General features: G+C 43.3%; 2 protein-coding genes and 3 non-coding genes across 6 annotated transcripts; all 5 read right to left on the bottom strand.

Moving 5' to 3' along the window:
* Positions 1-8,044: 8,044 nt before the first annotated feature.
* C13H18orf32 (chromosome 13 C18orf32 homolog) lies at positions 8,045-13,101 on the bottom strand. Of its 2 annotated transcripts, none has more exons than XM_006739777.3 (3): positions 12,976-13,101; positions 9,969-10,156; positions 8,045-8,752 (listed from the first exon to the last, which is right to left on the bottom strand). In XM_006739777.3, exons 2-3 carry the CDS (start codon positions 10,131-10,133, stop codon positions 8,687-8,689), a joined length of 231 nt encoding a protein of 76 aa, XP_006739840.1. In that variant the 5' UTR covers positions 10,134-10,156; positions 12,976-13,101; the 3' UTR covers positions 8,045-8,686. The 2 variants fall into 2 exon arrangements, with proteins under 2 accessions (XP_006739840.1, XP_081657380.1); XM_081801254.1 differs by lacking the exon at positions 12,976-13,101 and adding an exon at positions 12,392-12,673.
* A 792-nt stretch (positions 13,102-13,893) lies between these two features.
* On the bottom strand, positions 13,894-17,050 carry LOC115943096 (large ribosomal subunit protein uL22). The gene is made up of 6 exons (XM_081801252.1): positions 16,992-17,050; positions 16,866-16,906; positions 16,211-16,345; positions 15,864-15,962; positions 14,790-14,981; positions 13,894-14,027 (listed from the first exon to the last, which is right to left on the bottom strand). The coding sequence occupies exons 1-6, from the start codon at positions 17,029-17,031 to the stop codon at positions 13,980-13,982; spliced, it is 555 nt and encodes a 184-aa protein (XP_081657378.1). The 5' UTR covers positions 17,032-17,050; the 3' UTR covers positions 13,894-13,979.
* Positions 16,046-16,111, bottom strand: LOC145716906 (small nucleolar RNA SNORD58). The gene has a single exon (XR_014139855.1). It is a non-coding gene; the product is annotated as a small nucleolar RNA SNORD58 (small nucleolar RNA).
* On the bottom strand, positions 16,719-16,783 carry LOC115942711 (small nucleolar RNA SNORD58). The gene has a single exon (XR_004077302.1). It is a non-coding gene; the product is annotated as a small nucleolar RNA SNORD58 (small nucleolar RNA).
* A 73-nt stretch (positions 17,051-17,123) lies between the features above and the next one.
* On the bottom strand, positions 17,124-17,189 carry LOC115943098 (small nucleolar RNA SNORD58). Its single transcript, XR_004077700.1, has one exon. It is a non-coding gene; the product is annotated as a small nucleolar RNA SNORD58 (small nucleolar RNA).
* Between the last annotated feature and the right edge of the window lie 444 nt (positions 17,190-17,633).

The raw sequence follows: 17,633 nt of genomic DNA, 5'->3' as shown, positions 1-17,633 counted from the left end.
ATAGAGGCTCCACCCTTATGACCTGATCTAAACCTAATTACCTCCAAAAGGCCCCACCTCTTAATGTCACCCCATGTGGGTTTAGTTTAAAATATATGTCTTTTAGGGGAACACAAACACGCAGTCCGTAACAGCTACTCGACTTCTCTGAGCCTAGTTTTCTTCTCTGTAAAAGAGAAGACAGTAATACCCCACTCACATCTCATGGTTGCTATGAGAGTTAAGTAATGCATGTAGCATGACTTTCTCTTTAAAGATTTTATTTATTTATTTATTTATTTATTTATTTATTTATTTATTTATTTAAGAGAGAGAGAGTGAGCGAGCAGGGGGAGGGGTAGAAGGAGAAGGAGAGAGAGAATCCTAAGTCGAATTTACACTGAGCACAGAGCCCGACATGGGGCTCGATCTCAGGACTCTGAGCTGAAATCGAGTTGGACACTTAACCGACTGAGCCCCCCAGGTGCTCCACATGCCTTTTTAAAATAAATGTTATTTCACCTGCATAGTCCAGATAGTAATCAACTCACATGTTGTCATTGCCAGTCCCTGGGCATTCCTCTGAAGAGGGATACAGGTTAACCAGAACCAGATCAACTGGGCAGGGCAGTCAGGTTGGTAAGACACCTGGAAGTCCTGTCAGATATAGAATGGCTGGAGGAACTGAGTATGAACAACTAGACTAAGACTTGAGATAAGTAACTGCTCTCAGGAGGCATGACCAGACTTATTTTGTGTCACCCCCGAGAACCAAACTGGGACCAAAGGTTTGAAGTGAGAGGATACAGGTTTCAGCTCCATATAAGAACTTACCGACAGGGATGTCGGTACTAACAAATAGCAATTCACATTATGGGCTGTTTGTTATGAGCTGTGCACTGTTATTTAAATCTCCAAACAACCCTGTGAGAAAAGGGTACCTACTGACTTGGAAAGCACTTCACAATAGTTTGTTAAGTGGAAGTTAGCTTATTGATAGTGAAATGGCCCACCTGGGAGAAACATGAGATTCTAATCCCTACATGTGTTCAAGCTGAGTCTAGTTGAACAGGTAGTCAGAATTACAACTGGAGGGCGCCTGGGGGTCTCAGTTGGTTAAGCATCTGCCTTTGGCTCAAGTCATGACCCCAAGGTCGTGGGATGGAGTCCCGGGGCCCTGCTCAGCCGAGAGCCTGCTTCTCCCTCTCTCTGCCCCTCCCCCCACCTGCTTGGGCTCTCGCTCTCTTGCTCTCAAATAAATAAATAAAATCTTGAAAGAAAGAAAGCAAGAAAGCAAGAAAGAAAAGAAAGAAAGAAAGAAAGAAAGAAAGAAAGAAAGAAAGAAAGAAAGAAAGAAAGAAAGAAAAGAAAGAAAGAAAGAAAGAAATTACAGCTGGGAAGGAACATTGGCAATTAACCAAGTCCCTTCACTGGAGAGACGAGGAGCTGAGTGCCAGGGACGCGCGAGGATCCGGCCGAGGACACACAGGCAGGGCGCTGATGACCGCATGGAGCGTCCTCCAAGGTCTTACCGAAGCCGCAGTAATGCCGGCCGTTCGCAGTCAGTCAGACACCGCCGCCGAGGGCCAGACGCTGCAAAGGCAGCGACTCCTCAGCTCGAGGCTGTCGCTCGGCCGAGGGAGAGGCTCACAATGACCTCTCCAGGCCCTCCAAGCCCTCCCCTAGCTCAGCGACACACCTGTGCCTCGGGGTCCCCGTTCACCTTCCCTCACCCGGAGCTCGGAGGCTGAGCCCGGGGAGAGGGGCTTGGGCCTGCCGGACCGCCGCAGTCCCCCAGGCCGCCCTCCGGGAGGAGCTGTCGGAGAGACAAAGCCAGGGGAGCGGGCAGCACGCGTTGCCGTCGTCAGTCTCCCTCCCGCTGGGGACACATCAGGGTGAGTCACTAACTAATATTAGTTAATGAATTAGTCTGGAAAACAGCTACCCGGGGCAGGCACGGTTCTAAAGTTGCAGGTGTATTAACTCACTGGTCATTACGACCCTCCGGAATAGGTACGTTATCATCCCCATTTTACAGCCCAGAGTTAAACAGACTTCCCGGACGTCACAAAACTGGCAAGTGACGATCCGAACCCGAACCCGAACCCGGACCCAGGCCGTCTGGCTGCAGAGCGCACGCTTACTCACCGGAAAAGGCCCCCTCCGAGCTCGTTTGGCTAATGCCCGCGGTACGTGGAGATCCACGCCGACGTCCGTAGAGTTACCTTTGTCTTTCCAACTAAAATGGACAGCAAAACCTGGCTGTGTCAGTTAGGGTTGCTCTGACAAAGTACCACAAACGGAGTGATTTCGACAATAGATATCTATTGTCTTGTAGTTCTGGAAGCCAGAAGTCCGAAATCAAGGTGTTGGCAAGGTTGGTTCTTTCAGAGGCCATGAGGGGGGATCTGTTCCGTGCCCCCCAGCTAGCATCCGGCGGTTTCCTGGCAATCTTTGGAGTCCCGTGGCTTGTAGAAGGGTCACCCCAATCTCTGCCTTCGTCTTCTTGTGGTAGTCTCTCTGCGTGCCTGTCTCTGTGTCCCAATTTCCTTTTTGTAAGAATACCAGTCATAGTGGATTAGGAGTCATGTGCCAAGGACTACAAGCAGCCTCTAGGAGCTAAGAGTGGGCCCTAGCTGACCAGAAGAAAAACCAGGACCTGTCCTACAATAGCAAGAAAATGGATTCTGCTGACAATCAGCAAGCCTGGGAGCCCAGATGAGAACTGTGGACCTGGCCAACATCATGTTTTTAGCCTGGTGAAACCCTGAGTGGAGAATCCAGCCACACCACATCAATTTCTGACCTACCAAAACTGTGAGGTGATGAATTTGTGCTGTTTTAAGCCACTAAATTTGTGATAATTTGTTATGCAGCGATAGAAAAGGAACACACCAAGGAAACACACCAAAGGAAACACCAAATGAAACTTCACCTGCTGAATTACAAGTCAGGATGCAGGACTTCTGTCTACAGCTGTGCGTGTGCAATGCATAGGTCTAAGGGCATCATTTACGTTGTTGTTCATGTGAATAGTGCCCTCTGAAATTGGGCAATGCATGTTCAGCACAACTGTACATAGCAGTCCTACAGGAGACCCCACTCTTGCCCTGTTCCAGCATCTTGGCTACCTCCCTTAACCATAGTAGAAATGAGAGCATTGGCCTAGATGTACTCAAAAATCCCCACCAGTTCAACATTTGGAGCGGTTAGTATATTTTGTGACTACTCTACCACACACTGACCCTTCCGTTTCCCTAGTTTCTTACCTTCTTAATTTTAACCTCTTGCTTCACATAAGTTTTCCCATAGTCTTTGCTTCTTAAGAAGCTGTCACCATGTCAATGAATAAGGCTTTGAGGATGGAAGCCAGTAGCTCCCTGGGGAGGAAACTACGAGGAACCTTCTCTCCTTTTGATTATGAATGCACTCAGGACATTTAGCTTTAGAGCATTCAGAAGGCTTAAGATCAGTGGTTAAAAAAGTTCTTTTCCATCCTGTCAGTCTGTTGAATAGACCAGCTGGCCACGGGTAATCACTTGGAGGAAGTGCTGACTCACCTATGTTTCCTAGGACGGCAGCTTAGTAATGAAGAAAATGTAACAAAACCCGAGTCTTTCAGGAGAGCCTTGAAGAATTAGCTGGGAAAATGAGCTGAGCCCGTCTTACAAAGAGACCAGAAGTGTTGTTAAAATGAACTAAGGCAGGGCGCCTGGGTGGCTCAGTTGGTTAAGCGATTGCCTTCGGCTCAGGTCATGATCCTGGAGTCCCTGGATCGAGTCCCTGGATCGAGTCCCGCATCAGGCTCCCTGCTCGGCAGGGAGTCTGCTTCTCCCTCTGACCCTCCCCCCTCTCATGTGCTCTCTCTCATTCTCTCTCTCTCAAATAAATAAATAAAATCTTTAAAAAAAAAAAAATGAACTAAGGCAAAAACAAGCCGCTGAAAACTAGGTAAGTCTGTCATGCTGGTGCAAGGCGAGCAAAATTGAAACTTGAAAACAGGTCCACAAACACTGCTCAGTGCATACTCCGCTCTCCATTTCTGCTCAGTTGTTCCTACTGAGGTCTTACAGGTCTTAGGAGCTGTGATTGCTCCGTAAGGGATCAATGTTTTAAGACCTAAGAGGATAGTTTTGAAATCCTGGACTCTCCACGTAACATCTTTAAACTCTGTGTTCTGATTTCTTTGGAATTCAAGGTTTTCTAAGAATCAGATGAGATCATGTGTGTGAAATACTCTTGCACCAAATATTGATGTTTAACACAGTAGCTTTTACTAGAAAGGCACCCCTGAAACATGACTGACAGATGGCAGGACTGGTATTTTGGGACAAGAGAACACTTATGTGGTATAAAACACTGGCTACCAAATCCAGTCCAAGGGTAGATGATAAGTTTTTACCAATCAACTATAAAAAAGAAAAATAAAGGGGCGATTGGATGGCTCAGTCAGTTAAGCATCTGACTTTGGCTCAGGTTGTGATCTCAGGATCCTGGGATGGAGCCCCATGTGGAGCCCCACACTGGGACTCCGCACTCAGTGGGGAGTCCGCTTGTCCCCCTCCCTCTGCCCCTCCCCCTGCTCATGAGCATGCTCTCAAATAAAATCTTTAAAAAAGAAAAATATGGACAAAACAGTGAATTTTCCATAAAAATTTTTCATAAATTTATTCAAACTAATGGGCTATTATTTTCCTTTATTCTTGTGCTCTTTTTCATTCTTTTGGTGTCAAAATGTCTTATGAAATAATGGTGATATATAACTTCTATAAAATACTCTTAGTGGGCCAAATAAAGTAGTCAACTGTGTATCAGTCCCCTCAACCGTTTTAAAATTTTTTTTTTTTTACTAGTATGTAAAACACAAGACCGGGAACCAGTGCTTGAGTGTGAGACTGTTAGAAGGGGCAAAGGCCTCAGAAGACCAGCAATTCTTAGGAAGGTGGGTTTACATGAACTGGGATGATCCAGGGAACTTTTTAAATTATTCATACTCAACCTCAAAGAATATTCAATTAGAAAACTGGTGTGCTACAGAAAAAACGAGAGCATAAACGAAGAAAGAGGATGTGGGATCCAGGGATCAAGAGATCCAGCACAGGAGTGGTAAAGGAGAGTCCCAAGAACTGCCCCTGCGCATCAGGCCTCTGCAACAACCAGTCAGGAGAGGAAATACATGGGGAGAAAAAGGTAATTAATAACTCCAGGAAAGCAATGCTTGTATGTGAAAGGAAACACAACCATGCTACAGTAGTCCTCCCTTATCCATGGGGGATATGTTCCAAGACCCACAGTGGATTTCTGAAACCGTGGATAGCACCGAACCCTAGACGTACTGTTTTTTCCTACACATACATACCTATGACAAAGTTTAATTCATAAATCAGACAGAGTGGGGCGCCTGGATGGCCCAGTCAGCTAAGTGTCTGCCTTTGGCTCAGGTCATGATCCCAGGGTCCTGGGATGGAGCCCCGCATTGGGCTCCCTGCTCAGGGGGAAGTCTGCTTCACCCTCTCCCTCCCCCTGCTCTCTAATGAAAAAAATTTTTGAAAATAAAAACTTAAATCACAGTAAGAGATTAACAGTAATAGAACAATTATAACCTACTGTAACAAGTTGTGAATGTGATCACTCTCAAAATATCTTACTGAACTGTACCTATCCTTCTTCTTGTGATGATGTGAGGTTAAAATGCCTACATGTTGAGCTGAAGTTAGGTGAAGGAGTTGGCATTGTGATGTAGTGTTAGGCTACTGTTGACCTGACCATACATCTGGAGGATCATCTGCTTCCAGACCTTGGTTGACTGCAGGTAACAGAAATTGTAGAAGCTAAAGATAAGGGGAGACTACTACACACATACCCTACACAGTGAGGAGTTCCTGCATGCTCATTGTATTAGCGTCCCAGAAGCAGATGGCACCCCTGAGATAATGCAGTAACCCAGAGCCAGCAGTAAGAGATGCTATCACCCCATCAGGCCCAAAAGGACAAGGTGAGGGAGAGGTTAGTGGAAACTGAAAGGAGTCACACGCAGTTGGCCAACTAGGAGGTGCAGGGACTTTTGGCTGAGGAACACAATTGACCTGAAGGGGACCTGAAGGGAGGCAGCAGAGGGAATAAATACCCTGACCTCCCACCTTCCTTCCCTTCCTCCTACCTTCCCATCTCCTGCTACAGATCCCCACTGGCGAAATCCAACAGAATCTAGAGGTCAGGGGAAGTCTGTTGATGTAGTCCATACAGTCTCTTGGGCAGCAAAGTAGGGTAAAGGCAGCAGATTTGGAAGGCAAATGGACGGCAGATGGTGCAGTCATAATGATATACTAATTAATGATAACTCAAATTTACAAAAACATAATTAGGAGGAGGTGTGGGAGAAGTAGAGGGGCTTACAGTGTAAGAGAGCTGTATCTGAACCATGGCAGAAAGTCAGTAAGAGCTGACAACTCCAAAAATAGCAGCATATATGTATGTATTATTTAGAAATATGGAGATAAAAGAGAAGACACAGCAATAGCTAAATGAGTAACGCCTTTGGGGACTAAGGAAGTACGGACATTATAAGCCTTACAATATTATGATTTTTTAAAAATGGTATATTTAGGGGCGCCTGGGTGGCTCAGTCTTTAAGCGTCTGCCTTCAGCTCAGGTCATGGTCCCAGGGTCCTGGGATCGAGCCCCACATCGGGCTCCCTGCTCCGTGGGAGGCCTGCTTCTCCCTCTCCCTCTCCCCCTGCTTGTGTTCCCTCTCTTGCTGTGTCTCTCTCTGTCAAATAAATAAAATCTTAAATAAATAAATAAAAATGATATATTTAATAAAAACTAATTAAGAAAGTTGTTAGAGGGGCACCTAGATGGCTCAGTTAGTCAAACGTCTGACTCGTGATTTCAATTTAGGTCTTGCTTGATCTCAGGGTCCTGAGTTCAAGCCCCACACTGGACACCACACCCAGTGTGGAGCCTACTTAAAAGAAAATTTTAAGTTGGTAGAAGGTATACAGAAAACTAACAGTGGTTACATCTGTGGAGCTAGAATAAGGGTAAAGAAAGAACATTAACTGTTCCATTAACTTGCTCTTGCATTCTTTTACTATGAACAACTTTTTTTTTTTTAAGAATTTAAGTAATCTCTACACCCAACGTGGGGCTTGAACCCACAACCCCGAGATCAAGAGTTTCAAGCTCCACTGACTGACCAGCCAAGTGTCCCAACATCTATTTTTATAATATAATTTTTATACCTTAAAAAAAAAAGCCTAATCAGAGGCTATCCTGTGCAAAAAAAACCCCCCACAACCTAATCAACTGAATATAGTTGCTAAAGGGGATTGATTTTATCCTTGTGGGTTGGAGCAGAAACACTGAAAACTACTGATCTATATCAAACGAAATCCAGGATTAATCAATGACTTTACCATACATGCAGCTTAATAGAGCCTCAGTTAGGACCGAGGACTTCAAGAGCAGGAGTTCCTTTTTTTTTTTAAAGATTTTTTTTTATTTATTTGACAGAGAGAGACACAGAGAGAGCGGGAACACAAGCAGGGGGAGTGGGAGAGGGAGAAGCAGGCTTCCCGCCAAGCAGGGAGCCCGATGTGGGACTCGATGTGGGACTCGATCCCAGGACCCTGGGATCATGACCTGAGCCGAAGGCAGACGAAGGCAGACGCTTAACGACTGAGCCACCCAGGCGCCCCAAGAGCAGGAGTTCCTTTTAACCTCTCCTTCTAACCCCATAGGGAATAAACATACAATAGTAAGATAAGGCTCATCATCTTTGAATATTTATACATCCCTACACTAATGTGAAGCAGCCCAGGGATGAAAGACCATATGGAGGCCCAGAGCAGTAAAGAACTACCCAGTCCCATGTTAAAAACCACTAAATTCTGGAGTGTCTTGTTATGCAACAACAATGCATACAATCTACTCTTTAAAAAAAAAAAAAGATTATTGTTTCACGACTATCCAGATGCTATCACACTATAATTCTGCTTTCTGATGTGGCAAAAAATATCCGTTTTAAATATTTAAACTGTAAAGGAAAAAAAGAACCACAGACTAAACTGAATATTTAATATACTTTGTAAGAACAGAAGAAATGCAACAAGGATTAGAATTTTATAATATACATTAGATATTTCTGCAAAAGGTATTCCATTTTTCAAAGGCGTTTCCCCGATTTTCCTGTCTTTTCTATTTTCCTCAGAGCAGTAAGCAGGAATTACTACTCTCAGAAGTAGGTTGCTCTGTTGTATTGGACAGTAGTTACATCTTTAGGTTTCAAGTCCCCATCATCTCCCCAAACCCCTTTTCCTTTCACCGTACAGTCTCACTGCACTGTTTCACGGTAACATTGTACTCTGCTCAAATTCAAAGAGCCTGAACGAAAGCAAGAGGCCCAAGGATTTTTGAGTACTGGTTTGGTAGCAATGTCTACTGGCACAAACCTTCTATTTATTCATAACTACAATAATAGAAATGGAAGCTACTTCAATGAAACAGGAACTCAGGAATGAGATCATTAAATATAAGTAAACACATTTTAAATATAAATACCATGTATTTCCTGATTAGTGTCAGGTAGTAAGCTATCTATCCCAAATTCTGGTCTCATAGAAAAAGGTCAGAGACAATTACAAGCAAGGTGCTTCATATTATCATGTCCATTTTTAAAACAATGAGATCCTTTGGAACAATCACTTCAGTCTTTCTTTTTATCAGAGATTTCCGTTGGTCCTTTTGCTGGTAATCCATTTATGTCTGCGTCCTAAAATTTAAAAAAAAAAAACCATTTTAGATATTATTACAACTCGTTATAAGAAGTCTTCTCTTTGAAAACCGACAACAAATTTCAGAATGAAAAAGCTCTGCTTCTGGAAATGTGCAGGGTGGCTAAATTAGGAGAGAACACAAGTGAGGTCAAACTTAACAAGAACCAAATGCTAAAAAGAGTTGTCCAAATATTCACTTTAAAAAATAACTTCATTTTGTTTTTTTAGAAATCTCTATGATCCCCCCAACTAAATTTTTTTTTTTTTTTTTAAGATTTTATTTATTTGACAGAGAGAGACACAGTGAGAGAGGGAACATAAGCAGGGGGAGTGGGAGAGGGAGAAGCAGACTTCCCGCGAAGCAGGGAGCCCGATGCGGGGTTCAATCTCAGGACCCTGGGACCATGACCTGAGCCGAAGGCAGACGCTTAAAGACTGAGCCACGCAGGCGCCCCTAAATTTCTTATCATTGAGTGAAACTGGCATATTTTAGTATCATTTCTTCTCATCCATTAGTTATTTACTATTATTCTTACCAGCCAATAAATACTGGTTATTATCTTGGCATTAAGACAAGGAACAAACACACTAATCAGAAGTCCAGTTTAAAACCTTAGTTTAAACCAAATGTTAGTTACTAAAAAACTCACCAAACCCCTTATTTTAAAAAAAGAAATTGGGGCGCCTGGGTGGCTCGGTTGGTTGAGTGTCTGCCTTCAGCTCAGGTCATGATCCCAGGGTCCTGGGATTGAGCCCTGCTTTGGGCTCCCTGTTCAGTGGGAAGCCTGCTTCTCCCCCTCCCTCTACCTGTAGCTCCCCTTGCTTGTGCTCTCTTGGTCAAATAAATAAATAAAATCTTAAAAAAAAAAAAAAAAATTAAGCCTAAGCACCTGGGCAGCTCAGTTGGTTGAATGTCTAACTCTTGGTTTACACTCGGGTCATGGTCTCAGAGTGGTGGGAGAGAGCCCCACAAAGGGCTTGATGCTGAGCATGGAGCCTGCTTAGGATTCTCTCTCTCTCTCTCTCTGTCCTGACCCCACCCCCCAGCTCATACTCTCCCTCTAAATAAATAAAATCTTAAAAAAAACAAAAAGAAATTAAGACATATTAATGAAGCTTCTGGTTCCAAATACTTGCCTAGGCAAGTATTTCCCCTGACTGTACCACCACCCTTGTCACCTGCCCTTATTCAAGGTATTTTAATGTTCTTACCTTACAGTCTACCTTGCCTTTGTTTTTATCGTGGGATTCTCGAAGAGCTTTTCTAGGCCACATACGACTAACAAAGGGGGAAATCAGAGGATATATGTATGGCTCCAGGAATTTTTTGTAGATCCAGAGCAGAATCGGAATGACGATGCAAGGAATGCACACCATCCTCCCAGGCTGGAGTTCCTGAACTGCTGACATGCATGAAAAAACCAATCAGTTCATCACAGATTAATGACTGAAGGAATTTACCTAGATGAAGATATTTGAAAGGACTATTTCTACATTAAAGGAAAAACCTAAATCATTTGTTAGCTAAAAGCACGAATCTATTAAATAAAAATGCTGCTCTCTGTAAAGATACAAGAGGTGGTAGATGTGAAAATAACAGTGAGGTGCCTGCCTCCAAACCTCTCCAATCACTGCTTCCCAACCATAAATTGTAAGGATAAAGGAAAGACACTAACTTTTGCTGGGTACTAGGCAGTTAGGCCTTTTGCCTTTATCAACTCCTGTAATTTTCAAAAACTCCAGCCTCATCATCTTCAGAGACTGACAGTAGTGATTAGCTAAACCTCCAAAGCTAAGGCAAATCCTGTAATAAGGAATTCACTAAGGTATCACTTTGGAAGACCTGTAGGCTGCAAACCAGCTGGACTTTCCCAGGCAACAAATCTTCTTTGATATATTTGCTTTTTCTCTTTTTAATAGCAATTAAGGTAAACTGAGTAATGAAAATATTTTATTTGGTATTATTATTGTTGTAAGTACACTGTCCATTTCAAAAAATCTCCCTCTAGGGGAGACTGGGGGGCTCAGTCAGTTAAGGGTCCGACTCTTGGTTTCAGCTCAGGTGGTGAGATCAAGCTCCTGAGTCGGGAATCCGCGCTCAGCAGGGAGTTGCTTAAGATTCTCTCCCTTTGCCCCTCCCCCCACGCACAGGCTCTCTCTCAAATAAATAAATCTTTTTTAAAAAAGTTAACACCTCTAATTTCCTCGATGATTAGAAATTATCTTGGAATTTCTCCAAATCAGCAATTTCTTGAAAAAGAACCAATACTACTTCCATAATATAGTATTGAACCAAAGACCTCTTAAATTTACTGAAATTTTAGGCCTGAAAAACTAAGAAGCTTCAGAACAGTGCATAAAGCTAATAATTCAGGATGTTAAAATTTATTTTCAAAATATTATAAATTTAGTAGTATTTGCTGTCAAAGGAGTCAGCATCATGACTACACTAAGGCCATTTAAAATTATTCACAGTACAAATGAGCAGTGGTAGGGGCGCCTGGGTGGCTCAGTCCTTAAGTGTCTGCCTTCAGCTCAGGTCATGATCCCAGAGTCCTGGGATCGAGCCCCGCATCGGACTCCCTGCTTAGCAGGAAGTCTGCTTCTCCCTCTCCCATTCCCCCTGCTTGTGTTCCCTCTCTTGCTGTGTCTCTCTCTGTCAAATAAATAAATAAAATCTTAAAAAAAACCCAAAAACACACAAATGAGCAGTGGTATAGATAACCCAATCTCAACGTCACTTTGAAATGAATTATGAGAGATATAAACAAGCAAACATATAAATGTATATCAAGGAACGATCAGCTATTTTATAAAGGATTCATAGCTAAAAAAATTCAAAACGATCAGCTATTTTATAAAGGATTCATAGCTAAAAAAAATCTTATTTTTTTAAAGATTTTATTTATTTATTTGACAGAGAGACAGCTTTCACCACTTTCGAGATGGTGTTCTTGGGCAAATTATTTAAGGAGTCTGTGCCTTGATGCCCTCCTGTGGAAAATGAAGACAATAGCCTATCTCCTAGGGATGTAAATGTGGATCAGATATGTCAATAACGAATATAAAGCTCAGAAGAGTGTGTGCATGTATTAAGTACTATGTAACTGTTGTTACCCTCCCCCCCGCCCCCACAAACAGATCCAAAAGTTGCCACCTGTCCAAAGTTCACAGAGAGCTAAATACTAACTAGAGTTGGCTAAGACCAGAATTCCCAATTCTGGTTTCCTAGCTCAATTCTCTTGCCTTTTTCCCTAACAAAAATACAATGATTAAGTTATTCCCCTCTTACCAAGCCTTCAAAACCCCACTTAAACCCTTCACAACAACTGAGGGTTCCCAGGACTAAGTTAAGTTAATGACTGGCAGTCCATCACAGATTCATTTTCACCTACTTCTAATTATTGTTTTAAATAATTTCCCAAGAACAAGTGCTACCAATCACTTATGTCATAATCATGGCCTGTATAAAAATTGTTAGCTCTCTTCATAATGAAACTACTATATTTTATCTCTTTCTTAATCCTTACATGACTCTTTGGAGTGAGATTTTACTTCAGACATGTGGAAAATACGGCTTATAAAGGTCTAGAAGGTGCTATGATAAATTGATAAAATATTTTATTTGTTCTCACCCAGCCAATTCTCAGTACAACAAAGCGAGCAAAATGGACTTAAACTGTCGGAGGAGAGGGATTTTCTTTCATTCAGCTTCGTACAAGATAACCATGGAATACAGAGAAAAAGGCTGAAACTCTATTTGAAATCGGGCAGGTACCGTGGGGCAACGCCACCTCCCTTCAAGTAACCCAGTTTAGCACATTATTTCACGGGGCAGGTTGAGTCCAAGACAACGACTGAAAAGATAGGAGAGAGTAAGAGCGAACGGTGATGAAGATGACAGGAGAGCGAAATGAAGCCGACAATACAGGCCAAGGAAGAGAATGAACGCACAGAAAGTGAGACGTGAGACGCAGGGCAGCAGGTGGGTGGCCGTGGACAGAGGCGGCAGGGGCGCGCGTCTGGAGGGCGAAGCAGGATGTACCGGGAGAGCGCCGGCGGGCCGCGGGGGGTCCCAGAGCAGTCCAACCGCGAGCGGGTGGGGCTCGCTCACCGCCGCCCGGGCTGGAGCCTGCAAAGCGGCTCCACAGCACCAGGGCCACCGCCCACCTCCGCCCGACCCCCAGCCGCCAGCCCGAGCCCACCCGGCCCCACTCACCCTCGACCACGGGTCCGAGTGTAAATGTCCGCACTTCCGGAGGGAGGGACGTGCTGCCGCAGAGCCAATGGGCACCGCAAAAGTGGCCGACAAAGGCGCGCCTCCGTCAGCCGGAGCACGCACAGGACGTAACGGTGACGCCCAAGCGGAGGCGCGGCCCGGCTTCCGGCGCAGCCACCAAGAGCTCAAACCCTGCAGATGGCGAGTAAGTGCAGGGCTTTCCTGTCCCGGATGCTGGAGTAAAATCCAAGACATTGAGGAAAGATTAACGCCAGCGCCAGTGGTTCACCAGCATTGGGAAGGTTACTGCACTTCCATGTGAGGGAGAGGATGTTATCCATCCCCTGTGGCTCGACACGTCAGTCGAAAAGGGCCGGAAGTTGTTTTAAGCGTTTAAAATAAACGGCTATACCCCTTTACACCGACTAGGACAGCGGTAAGCCAACTGGAGAAATTGGAACCCTCACAGTTGGTATGACAGCTTTGCCTCTTGGTTAGAGACCCAAGAGAAATGAAAATGTTATGCAAAGTTAAAGCCAGTGACAAAGGGCCATTTGCATGAAATGTCCAGGAAAGGCTTATCTACATAGACATCTACATAATGGTTGCTCAAAACTATAGGGTCTGGTAAGGAGGGACGGCAAACCACTGCCAAGCTTCCTCTTTAGGATAATGAAAATGTCCAAAAATTTGCCTGGCGATGGGTGCATAATTGAATGTAATAAAAACTACTGAACTGTAATTGGGTTAATCGTACAATGTGCTCAATCTCAAAAGTGGTTGGAAAAAAATTCAGAAAAATGCCCATGCTCAAATTCCATTATGCAAAGCACCAAGAAATTCATGAACCAAAATTAATGGCAGAGGACAAACAGAATAATCTTTCTAGTTTTATCGGAAGAAAACTCATTTGATCCATTTTGCGAAGATACCTGAAATATGTTTAATAATAAAAGGCCACCAACGTTCTCTTTTTATTTTTATTTGCATTTATTCTGCAGAACTTACTCCCGGGCCATAAGTTTTTGTTTCTTCAGTTTCTTCTGGGATATCTGGGAAAGAAACAAAAATAAAAGGTCTGTTACAAGTTTCCTGGAGAAACTCGCACTACATCTTGAATAGGTTATAGTTCAGGAAAAAATAGGAAACATCAATGTAAAAGGGAGTCCTTTGGCATAGAGAAATGGCATGGGGGGAGGGACAGATGTAAGGAAATTAGAGTAAGCTGGGAGTTTGTGAAGACTGGGGGCAGGCAGACCATGTGTAAGTGGCAACAAGAACAAAGACAACAGGGGCATCTGGGTGGCTATGTCGGTTAAGTGTCAAGTGTCCCATTCTTAGTTTTGGCTCATGATCTCAGGATCATGAGATCAAGCCTGGAGTGGGGCTCTGTGCTTGAGATTCTCTCCTTCTGCCCCTACCCCCCTCTCTCACTCTAATATAAAATCTTAAAAAAAAAAAAGAATGGAAGACAACGTATTTAAGCAACAAAATCAATAGAAGTTAAATTCATGAGGCACAAAGGGAAGGAGTCCAGAATCAGTCCCAGGTTCCCAGCTTAAAGAACTGAATGGGATTCAGTTACTGAAAACAAGCTTATTTGGAGAGGTGGGGAGAGGGGAAGGGCCCATTTTTCGCACATGTTGCACTTAAAGTGGCTATGGACATATAGGTGGGGCCATCAGCAGATAATTATAATTCTGATATAACGAAATATAAAAAAGCCAGATAATTATATAGTTCTGATATAACGAAATATGTAAAAAAAAAAAAAAAAAACCAAAACCCAAAACTGACCAATGAAAGTAGTTTACCTTTTTCTTCTGTGCAACCTCCTCTTCTGGTTTAGGAACAATCTGCTCTTTTTCAGTAAGGATCATCTCAATGTGGCAAGGAGAGCTCATGTATGGGTTAATCCGACCATGAGCCCTGTACGTTCTACGCCGCATCTTGGGGGCTTTGTTCACCTGGATGTGCTCAATGACCAGAGAATCAACATCTAAACCCTGGAAAGAGGGAGAACAAAATCAAATCAACATCTTTATCTCAACACCACAAATCCTATTATATCAAGTCCTCACCTTTACAAGGCAATTCTAAGACTCTACATAGCATACCTGTTCAAACAGCTGGTTGCTTTTACCTTTATTCTAAGCATCTTTCCTTAAATCTAAGTAACTACCAAAACTCAATGCTATATGCAGTTTGTAAGTGGCCTCCCTAGAAGTCATTGAGGAGAGTGGATCTGGTAGTGTCAATTTCTAAGCATTGATGAAAAACAAGATTTTGGCAGCGCAGTTTAGCAGCTAGAAGGGTTATAGCCAGACCTACATTAACTCCAGTTCTGGTCTAGATTTCCAAATACAAAGGGTAATGGATAATGCACAAAACAGACCCTGCTTTGTTGGCTATATTCATTGTTTTAAAATCTCACATTTAACCTGTCTCTCCATTATGCACACAGGCAACAAACCACATTAACCATTACTAAGGCAATCATTTTGGGAACCTCTTCTTGTTCCTTTGTAATACCAAGATTTCTACTGCTTGCATTTACAAGTATTTTTTGAAGTTCACAAGTCATACTACCAAAAATGTCTATGATACCAGAAAGGTTATAAACCCTTGAGTAAAATACATGAGAGAAAATGGTGGTTTTTTGCTGGGACTGGGTTTATAAGGGAAAACAGACTTAAGACCATGCTTTTGAACATCTTCACAGACAAAAATTTTGGTCTTCTGGAAATTGGAGGTGGAGATGGAAAAAAAAAAAATGGGAAATTTAGTTACTGAGAAGCCAAGACAAAGAAACAAATCTGGACAACAGCAACAGTAATTGAACCACCATCCAAGTCGTATACATATAAAGATGTTAATGGTTTGGGTACCTTAAGTTCAGCATTACTCTCTGCATTTTTAAGCATGTGCAGTAAAAATTCAGCACTCTTCTTGGGCCACCGACCCTGTGTCCAGCCCCACTGTTTGGCCTGAAAGAAATCCAAGAGAGGTGATTAGTCATTTCCCCTGATTTAAATCAGTGTTACAATCAAGATGAATTTATTTTATGAAGGTTGCTCAGAACACAGTTTTTTTTCATGGTTAATCCAAAGGTGTCCTAAGTTGGTCATCACAGCAACCAGAAAGAACCCGATTAAAGGCAGATCCTAACCATTGTTACCCCACCCAATCACTTTCTGTTACAATGTCATTTCAGATAGCAACTAAGAGCTCTCACCTGGGCACACCTACCAACTCCACCATTGTAGCGACGGAATGGCACACACTGCTTCTGTAAAGTGACGTCTTTCAGATACTTGGTGGCTTTTCGGATATGCATACCCTTGATGGCCTGGGCAGTTTCACGTGTGTTCTAAGTATAGACAATAAAAACTGAGTTAACCTTGTTAAAGGATAACAATTCTTCAAGTAAACATTCAATTCTTTTTTTTTTTTTTCAAAATGTCAACATTGAATTAAAGACTTCCCATTCTTGAAAGGTGAGGTAGAGAGGAAAAAAAAAAATCTGTGCTTAAAAGCCAGGAAGAATTGGCTTAAAGTTAGGGAGAAACAAATTCCAAACCCCTATTAACTGTAATGTTTTAATCCCATCACCTTGTAACTATGTATGTCCCATTCTCTTCTCTACACTAGTTTAAGTAGTTCTCCTTAGTTTTACCCAATTCCATGAATCTTAAAGTGCTCATTGTATGATTGATGGTTACATAATCAGTATCTTGAAGGTGACCGCTCAGAACTGATTAATTTTCATGGTAAATCCAAAGGTGTCCTAAGAAACACATCACTGCAGTCACCTTTTCAGAATGGGGGGGGCGGGAAATTCACCGGAACACGTGACACAACTCTTAGAACGTAAAAGTTGGTTCCCATACCTTAAAGTGAACACGAAGATTTGAACCTCTTGATTTACATGCTAAGAAACAAGAAGTTTTGGTTAATTTGGGGGTATCTCATTGTTCCTTTTACCCCCCAAAATAAGGAATATATTGTTCACTTACATTTCGTAGGGTTTTCTGGGTCAAGCGAATAGCGAACCATTTTCAGAGGTCACCTGGAAGGGAGCGGGAAGGAATTCTGTCGACACGAATTTACGGTCACCGACGCAATTTGTGTATTAACTACTACCAACAGCCGCTCAGAAAGTACTTGTTTTCACGGTTAATCCAAAGGTGTCCTAAGAAATGCCATCATCGCGGCCATCCTCTTCTCCAGTGCTTTCTCCCCCTGCATCTACTAGGGCCTGCGGCAGTGCTGACACAGACTAGTGCCACGGACCTCAGCAGCCCTCTCCCTCTGAAGGAAAATACAGTTTCAATCCCCCTCTGGATCCCTCAGGAGTAAAAGGATTCGACGCCTCGGCGCGGCAGGACGCTTCTCTCTGGAGAACGCGCTGCCGTCTCCCCAGTACTTCTGGGCTATTACGTTAAGCGCCATCGAACTTCAAACACTCGTTCAAACGGATGAAGGCTCAACCCGACTTTACTTTTATTCCCCCAAAACGTTCTCTCGTTGCAGCCACACACGCGCCGCGTACTCAGCCGGCACTCACCGAAAGACACTGGCCCTCAGGAGTCGGAAACGGCACTGACCACAGGCCGCCCGTACCCCTCGCCACCCCCATTCCCGCCCATCGCGGCCTT

This window comes from Leptonychotes weddellii, chromosome 13 (genome assembly GCF_054177405.1).
Source record: "Leptonychotes weddellii isolate Sample4059 chromosome 13, ASM5417740v2, whole genome shotgun sequence".
Classification (NCBI taxonomy): Eukaryota; Metazoa; Chordata; class Mammalia; order Carnivora; family Phocidae; genus Leptonychotes; species Leptonychotes weddellii.
The sequence above is the reverse complement of the archived record's forward strand: the minus strand, read 5'-3'. Positions and strand labels throughout refer to the sequence as shown.

What these genes read in the sequence shown, in the direction of transcription:
- C13H18orf32 (XM_006739777.3), bottom strand. Translation starts at nt 10,133, where the DNA reads ATGGTGTGCATTCCTTGCATCGTCATTCCGATTCTGCTCTGGATCTAC. An exon ending in AAGGCAAGGTAGACTGTAAG is followed by an intron (nt 8,753 to 9,968) that starts GTAAGAACATTA and finishes TTTAAATTTTAG; the next exon opens with GACGCAGACATAAATGGATT.
- LOC115943096 (XM_081801252.1), bottom strand. Translation starts at nt 17,031, where the DNA reads ATGGTTCGCTATTCGCTTGACCCAGAAAACCCTACGAAAT. An exon ending in CCCAGAAAACCCTACGAAAT is followed by an intron (nt 16,907 to 16,991) that starts GTAAGTGAACAA and finishes CTTGTTTCTTAG; the next exon opens with CATGTAAATCAAGAGGTTCA. An exon ending in AGAGTAATGCTGAACTTAAG is followed by an intron (nt 14,982 to 15,863) that starts GTACCCAAACCA and finishes CCCTCTTTCCAG; the next exon opens with GGTTTAGATGTTGATTCTCT.